The following is a 17,626-nucleotide window of genomic DNA, read 5'->3' on the forward strand; positions in this document are numbered from 1 at the left end:
TATTGACAGTTCAACATCTGTTGACTACTTACAGAAGATCGTACACAAACACAAGTTTAACCAACAGAGCAGGCATTTTATAGTAAGCAGTGAATAATTATTTGTTCCAATTTTCTGTGTATCGGATGTACTGAATGTTTGTGTCCAAAACCCGCTATTATTAACTAACTCTTTGGTGCGGTGTATTGTAGGGTTGTGTACTTACTCCTGTGGGCGGAGGTGAGGCACAGCCTTCGGTCATGGCTTGCTCGTGGTACATGAAACTGTGAAGAAGGGTGTTGTTTGGGTCGGCTCCCGGTCCCGACAGCTGGAATGTCGCATATGGCGAAATGTCTTCCGATGTTTCTGGAATATCAGTGATTGACACAATGGTTCCTGCATCCTTGAGCAGAGCCTCTTTAACACCTGCAATTAGTTTGCTTCAATTTCTGTAGCTTTGGGAATTAATGTTGAAAATTAAATTTTATGAGCAGTAAATCATAAACTGGAACAAAAATCTGACAGACTGAGAATCAGGTATCATGCCCATTTTATCATTTATATCACACACCTATTTTAAAAATATACAAGTAACTCTTAGTTATACATGGGAGTTGCATTCTTGCCGCACTGAAAACGCACAGAACGGGAAACAAGGGTCATCTGTCAGATGAAATAAAGTATATGAGGGTAGAGGTGCGACAACCTCTCTGGCTGAGGTCTGAAGGCACAGATGACAGAAGCTGATGTGCTCATCATGTTACTGAAATAAAATCATGGCCATGTGAGAACGCAGATAGCGAAAGTGCATATAACAAGAGTCATCTGTACAAATTTTATGTTTACTACTGGGTTCAGATGCAAGTCAGCTTCCAGGGCTATTTGCATCTATCTACCAATTATGATGAAACAGCCATGCCACAAAATGGGGTACAATTCACCAACTTGTCGAAGTACACATTGCAGGATAGTTTACTAATAATTACTAAAATAACTGTAGTGATAACAACCACAGATCAGGCTGTACAGGGGGGCCCTGACTAAGGGGTCAAAATTTGAAAAAGTTACAAATAACACAATGGACTTCTTTAAAAATAAATTATTCAGGGTTCTAGAAGGGCATGGGTAAAACAATTACAAACCAACAACAGATTGTTATCTCTGTCATGTACTGACTATCTTTTATTGATTAAAATGACAACAGAATACTGCTTACTTATAACTAAATAATACGTGAAAACTTTCATCTCAAACTATTTAAAAATTTGGCTCCTTCATCCAGAACTCCAGTATAAAGTAATTCTGAAAAAAAATCTGATTTTTAATTTTAACGTAAAATGCACAGTTTTATGGAATGCAATTTGGGAATCAGTGCTTTACAGAATTGTGGTTTCAAGTATTTTGTTGTCCGCATATTAAAATACTGCTGCACGGATGAGTCGCAGAACACAAATTTGTATCTGTGACATGGTAGCTAATGGCTGTTGCTATACATATAGACCGCTGCTTTAGACAAACTTAAATTACCTGGTATCTTGTCGCCCCCAGCCTGAAGTGCCACTTTGTGAATGGTAGCATAATAACGTTCCCGCTGAGCTTCGGCGTTCTGCTGATTGTCCAGAGACTCTTTCAAAACTCTTGGTTGTTCTGTAACAAGTGCAGGCACATCAATAAATTCTAAAAGAAGTGTAACACACCTTCTGTTGAAGCACGTCATTTATTGTGACGAGCCAAGAGACTTACTATTTCGCCAGCACAGCCCGGCGGCGGCCCCTGCACCAAGCAGAGCCAATGTGGCTATGATCAGGGGCACCATCACCCTGACGTCAGAGTAGAAGGGGTGGGAGCTATGGCCTCGTTTCACTAGCTCAGGTGGCGGAGGATCTGCAAAAGAAAGCACGAACATATTGTGTTCCATATATATCAAAAATTAAAAACTAGATTTGTGATGACAATAAAAAGTACAAATTCAAAAAATTCTGATTATTATTCACTTGAAAAACAAAACAGTAGATACAAATACTTTACATTTTTGTGTTGCTCTAAAACATTGACTCCTATTTTTAGGAAAAAGCGTAAAATAATGGCATCTGAAATCAAAGTGCAGAAAAAAAATGTGCTGAAAGCAAGATAAATTAAAGATGGACAGGAATAAATTACAATGTGAGAAACTTTGTAAGTTATACTGTCCTTGCAGGTTTGAGATGGCAGATGGAAATAAAAACTAGATGAGAGAAACACAAACACAGAATCAGGTAACAAAAAAATGCAATGGGCCACTGGGAAGAGTAATAGACATTGGGGATGGGGGGTTTAACAATAACAAGGAGGTTTACACTTGTGATCGGATGTTTTTTTATCTGGATGTACAATAATGGCAACATACCTCCTTCCTTTGTCAATGTTATGAACGTGAACTCTGACGTGGAGGAGCCAGCAATGTTGTGAGCTTCTATCTTGAGTTGGTAGACAGATGCAGGAGTTAGGCCTGAGATGGTGAATCTCCTTTGTGGCTTCAAGGCATTGGACACTGTCACAAAGTGTAAATGAAAACATTCACCAAAATCTTATACAAAATTAAATTCAGATTAAAGAATAAAAGTCTGTCTACTTCGCATACCAAGTGTCCAATGTTGACCGTTTACTGGCCGATACTGCAGAACAAAGTAAGTGAGAGGACATCCGTTATCTGGCCACACGTGCAGTCGAAGTAATAGCGACGTAGAATTGGTTGAGAGTAGCGTTTGAGATTCAGGAATTCCTGGAGCTCGGCCCTGTGTTTTAACAGATAAAGTAGGGCTCGGTGATGAGCTTCCAATTTTGTTTTGTGCTGTCAAGAACAGGTGATAGGTGCTGCCACAGTACAGACCCTGCAAAACAGCAAGTTTTAATCCGTCACTGTATTAGAATCGGTAATTGCTTAGAAGACATATTTATGAACTGATGGAGACTAGAGGAGAACGCAGTTAGATGGGAACGAAGGAATCACTTAATTTACCTGATAGGAAGTCAACCATCACCTATAACATCCCACCCACTCAAGATAAATGGTATCTATAGATTAAAATATAAACAACCACGATTCCTAACAATCTGTGACAGTGGCTCGGTATATTGACGTAACGGTGTCCTTTGGAAATTATTCATTCTCTGGAATAGATATGATGTTTAACACAAGTTAAGGGAATAAAGGACTACTATACAGGATGAGTCAGAAGTGTGTTTACAAACTTCGTGTGCGTGTTCCAGGATAAAAAATAAGAAAAAAATGTTCCTATGAACATGGGGTCGCAAATGTTTCATTTTCAAAATAATAGTCAAAAATAATTTTCAATGAATTGACTTTATATCAAAGTGAATCCAGCTTCCAGCAAAGATTTTCAATTAATGTTTGGGCAGGAAATATTGGCGACATTCTTATTTGTCCACACATGCTTCCATCGTGTCTAAGAAGACCTTCATATCGGCGATTCTTAAGAAGACGCTTGCCACGTCTCCTTGAAGATGTACCACTGAATACAAGAAGGCAAATGTGGTTCATGCACGACAGAGCCCCAGCACACTTCTCCCATCGTGTCAGATATCATCTCAATGAACAGTACCCTCAGCGATAGATTGGGCATGGTGGCCCAGTAGCATGACCACCAAGGTCACCGGACCTGACTCCATTGGACTTTTATCTGTGGGGTCCGTCGTTTATGCAACACCCATAAACAATGATGACCTATGGGAACATGTGCATAATGCATGCCAGATGGTTCGAGGAAACCCTGGTGTGTATGAACGAATTCGTCAGTCTTGTGTACGTCGTGCTCATGCCTGTGTGGAGAATGGAGGAACAACCTTTGAGCATCTGTTATAAAGAAACATCCCTGTCCTTATACTTTGCAATTAAGTCATTCATTGAAAATTATTTTTGACTATTATTTCGAAAATTAAACATTTGTGACCCCATGATCTTAGGAACATTTTCTTCTTATTTTTGATCCTGGAACACGCACACGAAGTTTGTAAACATACTTCTGACTAACCCTGTATATACAGATACAGAAATATGTTCTGTGCAGAAACAGAGTCCTGCTACAGGGGATATATGTATAAGAGACGTAGAATGGAAAATTAATTCAATGGACACGTACTTGTGTAAAGAGAATGTGCCACTGTCATTGCTGCTGTAGTTATTATTTCTACAGTGTTTCAGATGCTAGTTCTGACTGTGTTATCAGGTAAAAGTCATGGACTGATAAGACATAATACAGACAACTTAAACAAAGCCAGTGCTGTTATTGGACAGTAAAAAGCACAATTTCTGTTTAACATATGTTTAAGATTTTGAATTGCTGATATAAACCAGATATATTGTGAGATTCCAGCTGAACTGTTTGGTACTAACTTTAAGTTCATAGCTAGTGGCTCTTCTAGGTAGCGTAAGTTCTTCCAGATCTCCATGTGCTCTACGATAGTTGAGCATATAACCACTGAGTGGTGCAGCGCCGTTGTCTCCAGGCTTCCAGTGCAGCAAGATACTACTGCTTGTTGTGCTGGTCACATATAGTGTGGGGGAAGCAGGGCGAACTGCAAAGAAGCAGTTAGCTGTTCAAAATCCAAACTAAATGTAGATATAATTCAGTTGGATTATGGATTATGGTTGCTCAGGTTCTGTCTTGGCAGGCACCAAAGTTTTGGAAAAATGTTTTCCTCCATATTTAGCCTTCTAACCTGAAGATGGCCCCACTTAATGCTACCTGCACCTTGTCATGGTGGTGGGGCTTGAGTACCTCGGTGACCCCAAGAGCTATGCTGGCAGTAGCATAGCTACTGGTAGGGCCTCTCTGGCCAGATTGGTCGAGGGGGAGAGGTCAGACTAAGACAGGTACCCTGGTCCTCCAGGTTGGGGGTTGGTTGCAAGGCTAACAACCTTGCACCGTAAAAAGGAAGATGTTTCGAAATCTCAATCAAAGCCTCGGACAGACGGACCTAACAGAGGACCGAATGGAAGAGGAGGATTGAGGAAGCCATGGACTGGAGAGCCATAGAAGAAGAATATCTTAAGAAATATGGTATTATGATATGGACTGGATTTATTTTGGGTTCCATACCTTACCTTCTCAAGGACTTTGCCTTGTGGAGTTAAGAAGTTACTTATATTACGCAATAAGTCAATTTAAACTTCAATACACGATTTGCAACATCTGAAAAGCAGAGTTTTACACTGCAGCTCAGCTTACCTTGCACAATGAGTGTATACTGTATATGATCAGAGCCATGACTGTTGCCAACTTGACAAGTGTAATTGCCTGAATCACTCTGCTGAATGTTGGATATCAACAGTTCTCCCGAGTCCATAATCTGGACATTATGATTGGTGCCTCCGCGCAGAGTCTGGTCACCCCTGAGCCATTCACGTCGTGGTGCGGGCTGACCAACAGCGTGGCATGCTAATGATGCTGTATTTCTGAAGGGACGCACGACTGGGCCACCAAAAGAAGAGATGCGTGCAGGCACTGGAATTTAAGCAGTATCATATTGTTATTACTGGAAGTAGTGCGGATATTTATGCACACTGAAAAATTACTGGTATTGGTAGGGCCTCCCTAGCCAGATTGGTCGAGGCGGAGAGGTAAGACTAAGACAGGTACCCTGGTCCTCCAGGTTGGGGGTAGGTCGCAAGGCTAACAACCTTGCACCGTAAAAAGGAAGATGTTTCAAAACCTCAATCAAAGCCTCGGATAGACGGATATAACAGAGGACCGAATGGAAGAGGAGAATTCAGGAGGCCATGGACCGAATATGGACCAACCTAATTTTTCTCAGTTGGTAATTAAGTGGGAGGTGAAGATGCATCATAAAAAAAATGAGGGCTGCACAGAGCTGTGTGGATCTTCATTCTCTCAAGAAGGGAACTGGGGGGTGGGGGGGAGAGAGTGATGAGAGATTGAGGAACACTGCCATGTCAAATGTATGAAAATAATTACTTTCTGCAGAGGCATGTAATTCTTGTCCCTAGGTGTTCACGGTTGGAGTCAATGTACAACTTTTGCTTGTAGGGCAGCACATTCCTTAAAGCCAAAGTTGTAAGCTGAACTCCAACCCCAACAAGTAACAATTCGGTTCACACAATTCTTGTAGTAAGTGGTACACCATGAGATAAATTATGATTCAAGAATAAATTTCCAGCTGATATTTTATAATATAGACCTAGAGGCTTTGTTTGCCACTAGCCATGTCTGAAGATGTAAACGATAACTCTTTCACCTCTGCTAGTAGGAACTTGAGCCACAACTCGAGAACTTTGACCTTCTCCCACTCTGGTGGATGCTGTGACCCAGAATTGATATTCCACGTGCTGGCGCAAGCCCTTTGCTTCAAAGCTGGTGTGCTGACTTGGCAAGTTCCGCTTCCCATGGTTCAGTTCATCCCGTCCGTCAACCATTCTGATCAACACATACAATTAAAATTTTACCTTTCTCAGTGAAATTTGGGTTATATTCTTCACTAAAATGATTCTCCTTAAATAAAAAAAAGTACACAGAATTACAAATGAATGAGGTTGAAACAAAAATAGCAAATCTAAAGTATAATACAGTTTTCTTGTGACACACAAATTTAAATATTTATAATTTGAAACATATGCCATAATTTGGTAACTGTACCTGGTATATAAATTGTATTTGGTGATGATACCGTTGGGCTCAGTCGGCGGAAGCCATGATACCAGTAGTGACTCTGGTGAGCCGACAACTACCTTGATATCCGCGGGAGAACCTGGCGCTGAAATACAATGAGGACCATTTTATTATTTACATGTAGCATGCATGTATCAACAAGCAGGCGAATTCAATCTGCACCCTCCAACCATATTTCAGTAAGATCATTTTAATACTGTTTCCATCTGTGCCAAGGTCTTCCAAGCAGTCTCTTTCACTCGGGATTTACAAACAAATTTTTTTAAATTGTTCTCATCTCTCCCCAATGCATGTTACATGACCCACCCATCTAACCCACCTCGATCCAATTATCCTAATAATATATGGTGACAAGTAAAAATTATGGACCTTCTCATTGTATAATTTCTTCCAACCCCCTGTCACTTCATCCCTCTTGTTAGGTGCAATATTCTCAGCACCGTGCCCTCAAACACCCTCAATCTGTGTTAGTCTCTTGACATGAGACAACAACTTAACATACATACAAAACAATAGGTAAAATTATGATTTCATATATTTTAATTTTAAAGATTTTTATACTGCAGAAGATGAGTGCAAATATAAGTTCTTCATGCATTCTGCAGTATAATTATAAATTTCATACCATCTTCCTCAGTGGTGCAGAAGATTGGTTTGGCAGTAACGCCATCACCAACCCTGGTGAAGGCCAGAACTTGCACGCTGTAATTAGTGTATTTGCGCAGACCTGTGAGCACAGCTGTCAGGGCTGTCGTCTTTCTGGTCTCAGTTTCGTCAGCTCCTGAAATCGCGTGGAAATTTGTTGTTTACTTGAGAGATGAAAATGTACTGTCTGCATGCAACACGCTGCACACTCCACCGGATTTAGACACATATTATTTAAATGCTTTTATATATAATATTTTTAATTTTGTCTACAGATATCCAAGGCATTCTGGAACTAATGATAATTATCAGGATTGATTTCTTAATCAAAATTAAGATCAAAATTTATGTGACATTTACATAAGCAATATAACATAAATTTTACCTTGCCAGTGATCATCCAAGACTGGTTCATAGAACAGTTTGTACCCCTGCAATATGCCATTGCACTGTGACGTAGGCGGTGGCTGCCAGCTCACCTGGAGGGACTGTGACGTCAGACCAGCACAACGGACGTCACTAGGTGCCACGCTGGGAACTGAGAAGAAAAAGAACCTTTGCTTAGAGCTTCAGTAATTATTGTGTTAGTAACTGATAATGAATGAATAGGACATATAATTAAAACAAATACTGCATGAAAGGAGATGCCAATTTGAATTTAAGAGCTGAGCTTAATGCATTTCATTTTATGGGTTAGTATCTCACCATCTTCCATAGTTTGTGCTGTTATTGGTTCAGACAGAGGACCAGGTCCAACCTGGTTGAATGCTTGGGCCACCACCAAGTAACGTGTGAACTTGCTGAGTCCACCAAGAAGAAGCTCTCCCCCTCCTTCCTCTCCATCTCCTCCCACAGAGGTGAAATTATAGCTCAGCACACTTGCACTGGAACAGAATAGCAGTAGTTTTACGAGTGACCTTGAAATATATTATTACATGCCAGCAGACTGCAGCAGTATCCCATTCTCAGTGATTTTTCTGCCACTGTTTATCTGCTCATTAAGCAGGAGACTGCACTAAAAAAATGTTCATATTTTGCTCAGCTGGCATTGAAATAACATAAATATTAATGATTTTTAATTCTTTCACAGTCATTCAAAATCAATTTTTCTTATTGATCAATATAACAAATTATTACCTAATTTCCCTGCAGCCAACATTGTAGCCCTGAATGTCTCCATGTCGCAACTCTGCCAGTGGCGGAGACCACGTGATAAGGAGTTCCGTGGATGAGACAGGCCTTACCGCCATATTGATAGGCGGTCCTGCTGGACGCTGTGGCTCGGTTCTCACAGTCAACTCTGGACTTGGCCCACTAAGCCCTGCTGGTCCCTCAGCAACCACCCGGAACACATATTTCGTCGCAGGCTTTAGGTCTTCAATTACAGCAGTGTGCTGTAGTGGTAAGCCTGTAAGCTCAATCTGCTGCCACGTTCCTGTGTCATAGAAGTCTTTAGTTTTGTACGTTTCTTTCCTTATGCAACAATATTAACCAATGGTATTGGTTATGTAACACCAGGCTGCAAGATAGTGAGTTGGATGAAATGGCGAAACAAGTAGTCATATTGCTTTCTCTTTATAATCATAAATTCTCTTACATATTCTTCCTGCCATTAATGGCAGATATATTACACATATTTAGAAAAAAAATCAGATGACTTGTCTTTGCTAATTATGTCACGTGTTGTTATTAGCCATGGTTTAATTTTGTTAAGTTAGGTTAGGTTAGTGTTAGGTTAGGTTAGGTTTGGTAGATTAGGTTCACAGACTTTTTGAAAGTGGGGTTTCCTCATTATGCACACTTCCTGATCTCGTCTATATAGAGCCTGGTATCGGCTGATTTTTCTCTAGTCACTGCTTTTGTGCGTCAGAATACACAAAAACTTAAATCTGTGAAGCTGCAAGCTTTAATCTATTCATGGAATGTGATGGTCAGTCCACAAATTGTCATATTCATTCCTCCGACACTTAACAGCCTGGTGTTTCGCTGCACTTACCGTGGTTTTCCTGATACTGCACTAGGTACTTGGTCACTTCCGTCGAATCGGTCGACTGCTGCTGCCACTGCATGTTTACAGAACGACTGCTGATCATCACAGATTCCAAGTTGGTGGGGCTTTTTGGAGGCTCTAGACAGAATTGCATAATGCGTTACACATATCACGTCTGCATTCTTCAACTACTTTAATTAATTCTGTGATATTAGACAGACCTAACAGAGGACCGAATGGAAGAGGAGAATTGAGGAGACCATGGACTGAATACGGACCAGAGAGCCATAGAAGAAGAAGAAGAAGATTTAAACCATTATTGGTTGTTTGTCATGGCTTACATGTAGTCCACCTGGATATATATCTCAGCAGCGTATCACAACCATTAACTCGAACCAGAGTCATCAGGCCGGCAGCCTCACATTACGGGTATTTAAATTCTCTATTCCCACATGATAAAGCCTGATAATCATTCAGAAAATCTCTAGCGCCACATTTATATTACACAAGCTACTAAGGAAATGTACGTTCAGCGTAGGAATGTGTATGATGATGAATAAAAAATTATCAAACAAGGAAGTAATGCAACACCTTACGAAGAAACTTCTTTGATTTTGAAATTTCTTAACCTCATTCATTATTACAAATCATCAAAGTTAATACAGTATCGTTAACAAATGGGGGGGGGGCAATTAAAATGACCAGCATCAACAAATAAATCAAAGAAATTCTATTTAGATAATTCTTTATTTTTTCTAAACTTTCAATTCAATCATCTGTCACGTGTTACTCCAATGATTTTATATTTCGAACAGAAATTCTTCCTTATTTAAAGCCTAAATTGTCCTGATAAAAGATACTTTAAATTTATAAATGATCTGCACTCAAGTTGGCCATGCATTCTATATGACAACTTGTTTAGGAATTCAGGAAATGCGGTCATCTATCGAGCCAGGCTTCTTTCCCCTCTCAAGAAATTTTCTAAATCAAACATTAAAGCCAGCCATGATGGATTACATAACGCATATAAGGTATAGCACTTAACAGTGCAGAAGTAGGCAGGTGACAGCCATGGACTTACCTTGAACAAGTAGCTGTACGAGCTGTTGGTCTCGGCCGTACAAGTTACTTGCTTGGCAGAAATATGGGCCACTGTCTGCTGCCTCTGTCGCTGCTATCTGCAGCTCTGCACTGACACCCTCTGGTGTTAAGTCGTGCTTCAGAGAGACTCTGTACAAATGACAAAATTACGACAAGCTGATCAGTAGAAATGTCATGTTGGCTATGTAATGTGAATTTTAGGTTGGCTAACAATATAGATTAAAAATCACTTTGCATACTAATGACTATAGTACATGGTGAGGTCCGCAGTGGCTGCGCGGTCTGAGGCGTGGGCCTTGTGCCGCTTGGTCGCTGGGACCATGGGTTCGAATCCCACTCAAGCCATGGATGTCTGTCAGCGTTTTTCTGTGTCGTACTGTCCTGTGTACAGGTAGAGGCCCTGCGACGGGCCAATCCCTCATCCAAGGAGTCCTACCGAATGTCTATAGATCAAGCCAACGAAAAGTTGGAACCCGCAGTGCTCAGGCACTTGAAGAACGGGTCGATCCCAATATCCCAGTATAGTACATGGTAGGACACATAATACAAGTCACAGACGTAAAACAGAAACATCTAACGTGAAGAAAATGTTACTTTATTATAGAAGTCGTGTTGTGACAGTTCAATCATAATATGGAGGAAATTCTGCTACAAAATTAAGGTGAAGTTAGTTGAAGTTTAGTTAGGGTTTTATTTTGTTATTAACTCAAGATACCTTTAATTCAATCAAATACATTAAGATTGTACATGAAGTCTTGTATTGAACAAAGAGGCCATAACAAATAACATTTTATAATATTATTACAGTAAATAAAAATACTTATTATTACCTGTAATTGGATGCTGGAGTGAGTTCTAGCTTTCCTCCCTGCATCCACACGACATTAATTGGTTTGTCTCCGTTCACATTACACTGCAGGGTTGCAGTGTCTCCTTTCTTTACGGTCACGAGTCGAGAGGGGGCCGAGAAATAGGGAGATGCTGAAACAAAACACAGCACAATTTGCTAAATTGTTTTTAAATAATATCAAAGACATGTCGTATTAACCAAGAACAGATATTTCATTTTTCCATAAAATTTTTCAAACATAGCATAATACAATGTGTCCACAAAGTCTCTTCGGGGTTTTGAAAAATTGTGGCGCACAAACAAATTGAGCTAGCCACACGCAGTTCCAGGAAGATGGATTGGCATAGACGGTCCAATGCCTTGGCATCCACGTTCACCAGACTTAACACCAGTGGATTTTTCCCTGTGGGGTTATGTCAAGAGCAATGTGTTTCAAACACCAGTTAACGGACCTGATGACCTGAAGACTTGTATCAGGAATGCGATCTCGGCTATTCCAGCGGACATGCTCCACAGAACGTGGCAAGAGCTCGAATATTGTCTGGACGTTCTTCGTGCTACCAAGGGAGCCCACATCGAGGTCTACTGAGGTCGGTAAAAAACGTCTGGAGTTTCACTGTAATCTGCCGCAAACCGCATGTGGCTAGCTCAATTTGTTTGCGCGCCACAATTTTTCAAAACTCCGAAGGAACTTTGTGGACACACTGTATAACAAAGCACTTAACTTTAAAGAAACTAAACCTTTTTTAAATGAGATTTTCTCCGTATTCAAGAAAGGGTCGACAACTAACAAATTGACTCCATGAAGCAGAGTCATTACCAGAAAGCTTAAATTTGATCGACTGGTCAAGAAATTTCCGACCTGTTACAAAATCTGAAAGTTCATTACAGTGCCACAAGAGACCACCACTGGCAGTGAATCCAGTACGCAGCATGCCATCATGTTGCTTTATCAATCTTAACATTATATCTAATTTATCCTAAAGCATCCGAGTGGTCCCTTCAGAAAGGGCACTTTTTTTTGTTAAATGAATGTACGAAATTAAATACCTTATTTTTGTATGACATTCATACATCACATGTAAGGTTAGGAGTACTTTTGTATTTTCATAAAGTGCTTATATGTACATGTCAGCTTATTTTTATGGATCAAATTATGATAATTATAACATTAGAGGCTATATAACAATTATGCCACAGCCTGAAGAAGAATAATAGTAAAAAGAAACAGTTTATAAATAAATATGGATGCTTCATCTACCACCAATATATTCTGTAATAACAATATATTTTTCTCATATATTTTTCTGGATAATTATACATTTATGATGAATTATATAACTGTACTTACAATTAACTTTGACCTGCACCACCTTGCCTATACCAGTTCCAATTCCATTGCTTGCTTGGCACAAGTAGAAGCCCTCTCGATCCTCCTTCACATTCTGCAGTAACAACGAGCCATTGCTCAACAGTTTAGTGTACACTCGTTCCCTCAGCTCTTCGTACTCCCCAGATTTGCTTCCTGAAACAGTACACGTACACCCGCTGCATCAGTCTGGTCCCATCTCGTCACTTGCTCTATCTCCAATTATCTCTTTTTCACTGAATCCATACCAGTTGCCTTCTTCCAGGTGACAGTCGGTTGGGGAACACCCTGTGCCTGGCAGTGCAGAGTTACGTGCTTGTTCCTCTCGATGCTGGCATCGGTAGGCTCCACCACCCAGCGGGGTGGAACTGCACACAAGACACAGCCTTCATTGCAGATATTAACACCAGGAACATAATCTGCCTCCCAGCAAGTATAACGTATTTATTTCATTCATTAAACTTTTAGGATAAGTTCCTTAATTAATTTTGTAGTACATTCATAAGTGACTTTTACAAATTTTCAAAAACTACAGGCATTCATAAGGAACAACGTATATGAAAAGTAATTTTATAAACTCAACGTCTGGAAAGTGAAGTGCTGAATGGCTCAAAATTTTGTGTGCGTGATGCTGATAATTATGCGTATGTGCAAAAACACCCTCAAGAGTGTAAAGTAATTGAAATTACAGAATGCTGCAAGAACGTGAGTGAGTGAGTGAGTGATGCATTGTACGGGTTTAAATAAGAAGCTTACAATTTACTCTACTTATCGGACAACACTGACAGTACTGAATTTTGGTTTTTTTAAAACTGAAAACAGGATTTAACTACTTTACTTGGTGATATAACGCTGCAAGAAGCATGTTACTTGTGAGGGATTCGAATGGTAATAATAACACAACAAGACAAAAATGTAACAGCGTATGACTGCTGTGAAACAGGAAATATAAAGGTTTAACAGGAATATACTGTGGTGGCAGATCCAGACAGTCAAAGGGACGAAAGACGAAACATGCAGTAAGCAGACCATAGAAATAAAGTAAATTCAAATGACAACACACAACCAAAGAGGTGCAACAATTACCTTGTGAAACAAACCTGGGACTCCAATCACCGATGCATTCCCATGTGCCAAAGCAACGGAAACGTAAAGACACGGCGGGCGAACGGGCGGTTCTTGAATTCAAAAAGGGAAAACGAATACGAGAAGAAAGAACAAGATAGTAGAGTCGTTACCTTTTACCTGCAGCTTGGCCGTGTACCTGACCTCGGCAGCCGGGTTGGAGGCTACGCACGTATAATCTCCTGAGTGGGTGGAAGCAAGGCTAGAAATGCTGAGGAGGCTAGAATAAGGGTCAAGAGCCGACACGTTCACTCCCAGGTGAGAGGAAATCGTGCCGCCATCTTTGAGCCAAGTGATGGCGAGCGGGGGATCGCCTCGGCTCACGCCACACACCGTGCGAGTGCGCATGCCCTCGGAAAGCCCGTCTTGGAAGGAAAAAGGCTCAATTATAGGAGGAACTGGAAGAATTAGAAGAAGAATAAAAACATGAGAGCAGACAAAAGAGAATAGAATGAAAAAAGGGCACAGACACAGACTGTTGTTTACCATTGACCACGAGCTGTTGCGTGCGCGATACCTCAGCAGCCAAATTGCGTGCCACACAGGAATAGTTGCCATTGTGATCTGGAGATAAACTTTCAATCAAGAGAATGCTATTGAACTGATCCACTTGTGTGATCGAGACCCTCTGGGAGGGGTCCAGCGGTCTCCCATCCTTCAACCACGTGATGGTCAAAGGCAGGTCACCCTTGGTCACTGAGCATGTCAAACTTGCACGCTCCCCAACATGCTGCGTTATGTCTGAAGTAAATGGGCTAAGTTTGGGAGGAACTGGAATTAATAAGAAAAAAGCATTTGTTCATATCCTCGTGTGGTACACGCATGGACAGATCTGACAAGGTCAGTGTGGTGACAGTGGCCCTCCTGTCACGTCTTCTTCCCTGTCACTCAAATCACAGGTAAATTATTATCATACACTTATGCTTCTAATCTGCATTTATTTAGGTAAGTGCCAATTACCTTACAGCAGAAATGTAGGAACACTAATGAATTTCATTTACAAGTTATTTGATTTGTGCTTGGATTGCATAAACTTTGAAAGCGATTCCAGGATATGAGAATTATTTACAACAAAGTTAATCTTAATGTAGCAAGTTACTTGTACTTTAAACTAAGAACAACTTAATATGTTTTATTCTTAATTTATTATGTTTATTAGTTCATTTGTAACCAATACTAACTGGTGAGTGGTCATTTGCGCTGATAGAACGCAGTGAAAATTTGTAGATTATTTTGGGAATTATTTGATTATGTGATTGTTGAAGCATATAAAATATATTAATTGTATTTTCTTTACTTGTGACATACTATTATGTTACCCAAGTGTATCCAGTTTATTTCTTACTTGCAAATTTGACAGAAAAATAGCTTTCTAAATGTCAGACCAAATTTGACAGTGAAACCTTTTTGAAGTTAAACACATGTATTAATTGGATATAGGCTAAGATTACAGAGTAAACATAAAACCTGAGTAAAAAAAAGTAGAAATCTGTATAAAACAAGTCAGGTTTTGTGGAATTTTGGATCTTACGTATATGTTTTGTATAGTTAAGTGTTTCTTTTTTCATTTGATATCAAATTTTTCTTGCAGTTTCTGTTTGGCTTCATCTGTTTTAATAGGATAAAATATGTTATAAAATAGAGAGGTTATATTGGTGCAAATTTATCTTGATATATATTATTAAGTTTTGTGAATATTTTTATGACATATTTATGTCCTAGTAATGGGTTGGTAGGCGTGATATTAAAAACCTGAAATCTTATAATTCAATGGTGGTGCTATGAGTGGCAGCATTTGAAGCCTGGAGACCTGCACTTGGATTACCGGTAAACTCGCAGTAACATGCAAGTAACTTTTTAAATACATAAGAGTAAGCATGATGACAAGTATCTGGCTGGAGAATGAGGAGAATTTGTTGTGCTCAGCAAAAAACTCACTTACCAGATTGGTGACACAGAAATGAAGCTAGACAAATGTGTAGATCTCAATTGAGGTTATGTTCAGCATGAAGGAAGCGACTCCCAAAATATGTAGCATAATTTAAACAAATGAATATACATTTCCTGTCAGTATATCAGCTGTGTTTTCAATATAAATTCAGTCCTGAGAATTTCAGTTAAATCTGTATGATGAAGGCCATAATTATTTGTAAATTATATAAACATGTCATCAGGAAATAGTTACATGAACGCCTTCCTTAATTGCATGACAATAAAATTTACTTTTACAGTAACTTTTCTGTGTTTATATGCAAGATAAGTGATATACTGAAAGGCCAGTTTTTAATTAACTTGAGAACAATGGCATAATACTAAAATTTAACATTTACAAGATCCATTAATTTATTGCTATTTCCTAGAATTTAGTAAAGTCTTTATCAGTAGCTAACAGTAATATAATAACAGAATCACAAACATATGAACAAATGTATGATCTGTGGTTTTCACGGCAACAAGGTACAATAAATTCTTCTCGGGCTACCAGCCGTGTAAGGTGGCTTAATGAAGAAAACACCTTTTCTTCATTAGGCCACCTTGCACGTCTGGTAACCTGAGAAGAATATATTATATGAACAAATGTTATTAAAATGGCTGCTGGAAGAACACTTTGTCCCTTGCCTCACAGCTGATGTAATCAAGAAACAGAAACTGATTATCTTACCAATAACAGTGACCTCTCCACTGCGCCTCGCACTGTGGCCCTGTTTGTTCCTCGCTGAACAGGTGTATACCCCTGCGTCCGTTGCTTTCTGTACTGGCGTGATCACCAGCGTTCCATCACTTTGCACTTTTTGACGTAGATCGTCCGGCAACTCACGGCCACCTTAGAAAAGAATTAGGATGAGTTCCTTTATTGTTTACGGTATAATGTTTATTTTAACTTTTATCTTTCTGGGATAGAGGATTTGAACTGCCAATGCTGGTCAGACTGTAATTACAGCTTTTATGCTAGTGCAATGAATAAAAAGCTGAGCTGGGATACAAGGATGATCAAGGTTAATGTAAGGCACAATATTATCACCACACAAATAAACTAAGAAAATAAATGCAATGCCTACTCTTTCAATTGGAACTTACTTCTTTCCCATCGAATCTCTTCAATAGGATAGCCCGCTACAGGGCATTTGAGATGGAGAGCCTCCCCTGCTACGGCGGTTACCTTAGGGATTAGTCTAATGTATGGTAGACCTGCAGAACACAAATAATGATTTCAGTCAGAAGAAATAGATCACACTGATACTAACTTATATGGTATATGATTTTCAGAATGTCAAGGCTATCTCTGCATATTCTGTATGTAAAGATATGTTACATATTTCAGTGTACGCAACATATGAAATATTGGTACTTGTGGGTTATCGGGACACATCACTTTAAAAATAGGTTAGGTTAGGTTAATGTGTGTGGACAGCAATAAATAACTAAACGAACTAACAGATAACAACAACCCTAACCTAACCTAACCTAACCTAACTTAACCTATTTTTAAAGCGATGTATCCCGATAACCCATAAGTACCGAAATATTTATTTTATTAATACCTGTTACTTCTGGTATGATGGACAGTTACTGAATATTTAAGTGTAAACAGTAAGAAGCATATATATATATATATATATATATATATATATATATATATAAACTTTTAAATTGTGGTTATGTTTGTTTGTTTAATTGTAGCCTGATTGATGGAACAACCGAAAGCAATATGCTCCCCTGGTATTTGGCAGCTCGCCTAAAAATGTATTCCATTTGCCATTATCCATTCCGTACGTCGGAATCCGAGAGGATATTTGAAACAGCAACTCCGCTACATCCTAGATGGAGCGCATGGAAGAAACAAGAGCGGAGCAGACAGCGTGACGGCTCTGAAAGATTTA

General features: G+C 39.5%; 1 protein-coding gene across 9 annotated transcripts in view; it reads right to left on the minus strand.

Moving 5' to 3' along the window:
• Dscam2 (Down syndrome cell adhesion molecule 2) overlaps nucleotides 1–17,626 on the minus strand; it is a 187,999-nt gene that overhangs the window by 2,997 nt on the left and 167,376 nt on the right. For 5 of the 9 annotated variants that reach the window (XM_087342474.1, XM_087342472.1, XM_087342477.1 and 2 more), the window contains 21 exons: nucleotides 16,824–16,934; nucleotides 16,408–16,569; nucleotides 14,232–14,516; nucleotides 12,869–12,988; nucleotides 12,603–12,776; nucleotides 11,232–11,382; nucleotides 10,382–10,530; nucleotides 9,307–9,438; nucleotides 8,448–8,745; nucleotides 8,016–8,194; nucleotides 7,696–7,848; nucleotides 7,291–7,446; nucleotides 6,633–6,750; nucleotides 6,235–6,413; nucleotides 5,208–5,483; nucleotides 4,373–4,554; nucleotides 2,600–2,849; nucleotides 2,366–2,509; nucleotides 1,723–1,863; nucleotides 1,507–1,656; nucleotides 206–405 (listed from right to left, as the gene is read on the minus strand). In XM_087342474.1, coding sequence (XP_087198600.1) covers nucleotides 206–405; nucleotides 1,507–1,656; nucleotides 1,723–1,863; nucleotides 2,366–2,509; nucleotides 2,600–2,849; nucleotides 4,373–4,554; nucleotides 5,208–5,483; nucleotides 6,235–6,413; nucleotides 6,633–6,750; nucleotides 7,291–7,446; nucleotides 7,696–7,848; nucleotides 8,016–8,194; nucleotides 8,448–8,745; nucleotides 9,307–9,438; nucleotides 10,382–10,530; nucleotides 11,232–11,382; nucleotides 12,603–12,776; nucleotides 12,869–12,988; nucleotides 14,232–14,516; nucleotides 16,408–16,569; nucleotides 16,824–16,934 — 3,710 coding nt within the window. Of the gene's footprint in view, nucleotides 1–205; nucleotides 406–1,506; nucleotides 1,657–1,722; nucleotides 1,864–2,365; nucleotides 2,510–2,599; nucleotides 2,850–4,372; nucleotides 4,555–5,207; nucleotides 5,484–6,234; nucleotides 6,414–6,632; nucleotides 6,751–7,290; nucleotides 7,447–7,695; nucleotides 7,849–8,015; nucleotides 8,195–8,447; nucleotides 8,746–9,306; nucleotides 9,439–10,381; nucleotides 10,531–11,231; nucleotides 11,383–12,602; nucleotides 12,777–12,868; nucleotides 12,989–13,858; nucleotides 14,144–14,231; nucleotides 14,517–16,407; nucleotides 16,570–16,823; nucleotides 16,935–17,626 lie in introns of all 9 variants that reach the window. The other 4 variants (XM_087342480.1, XM_087342473.1, XM_087342475.1 and 1 more) reach the window with 4 other exon arrangements.

This window comes from Zootermopsis nevadensis, unplaced genomic scaffold (assembly GCF_977971745.1).
Source record: "Zootermopsis nevadensis isolate Lab colony 2312 unplaced genomic scaffold, Znev_1.0 Znev_ptg000003l, whole genome shotgun sequence".
In the NCBI taxonomy this organism is placed as follows: Eukaryota; Metazoa; Arthropoda; class Insecta; order Blattodea; family Termopsidae; genus Zootermopsis; species Zootermopsis nevadensis.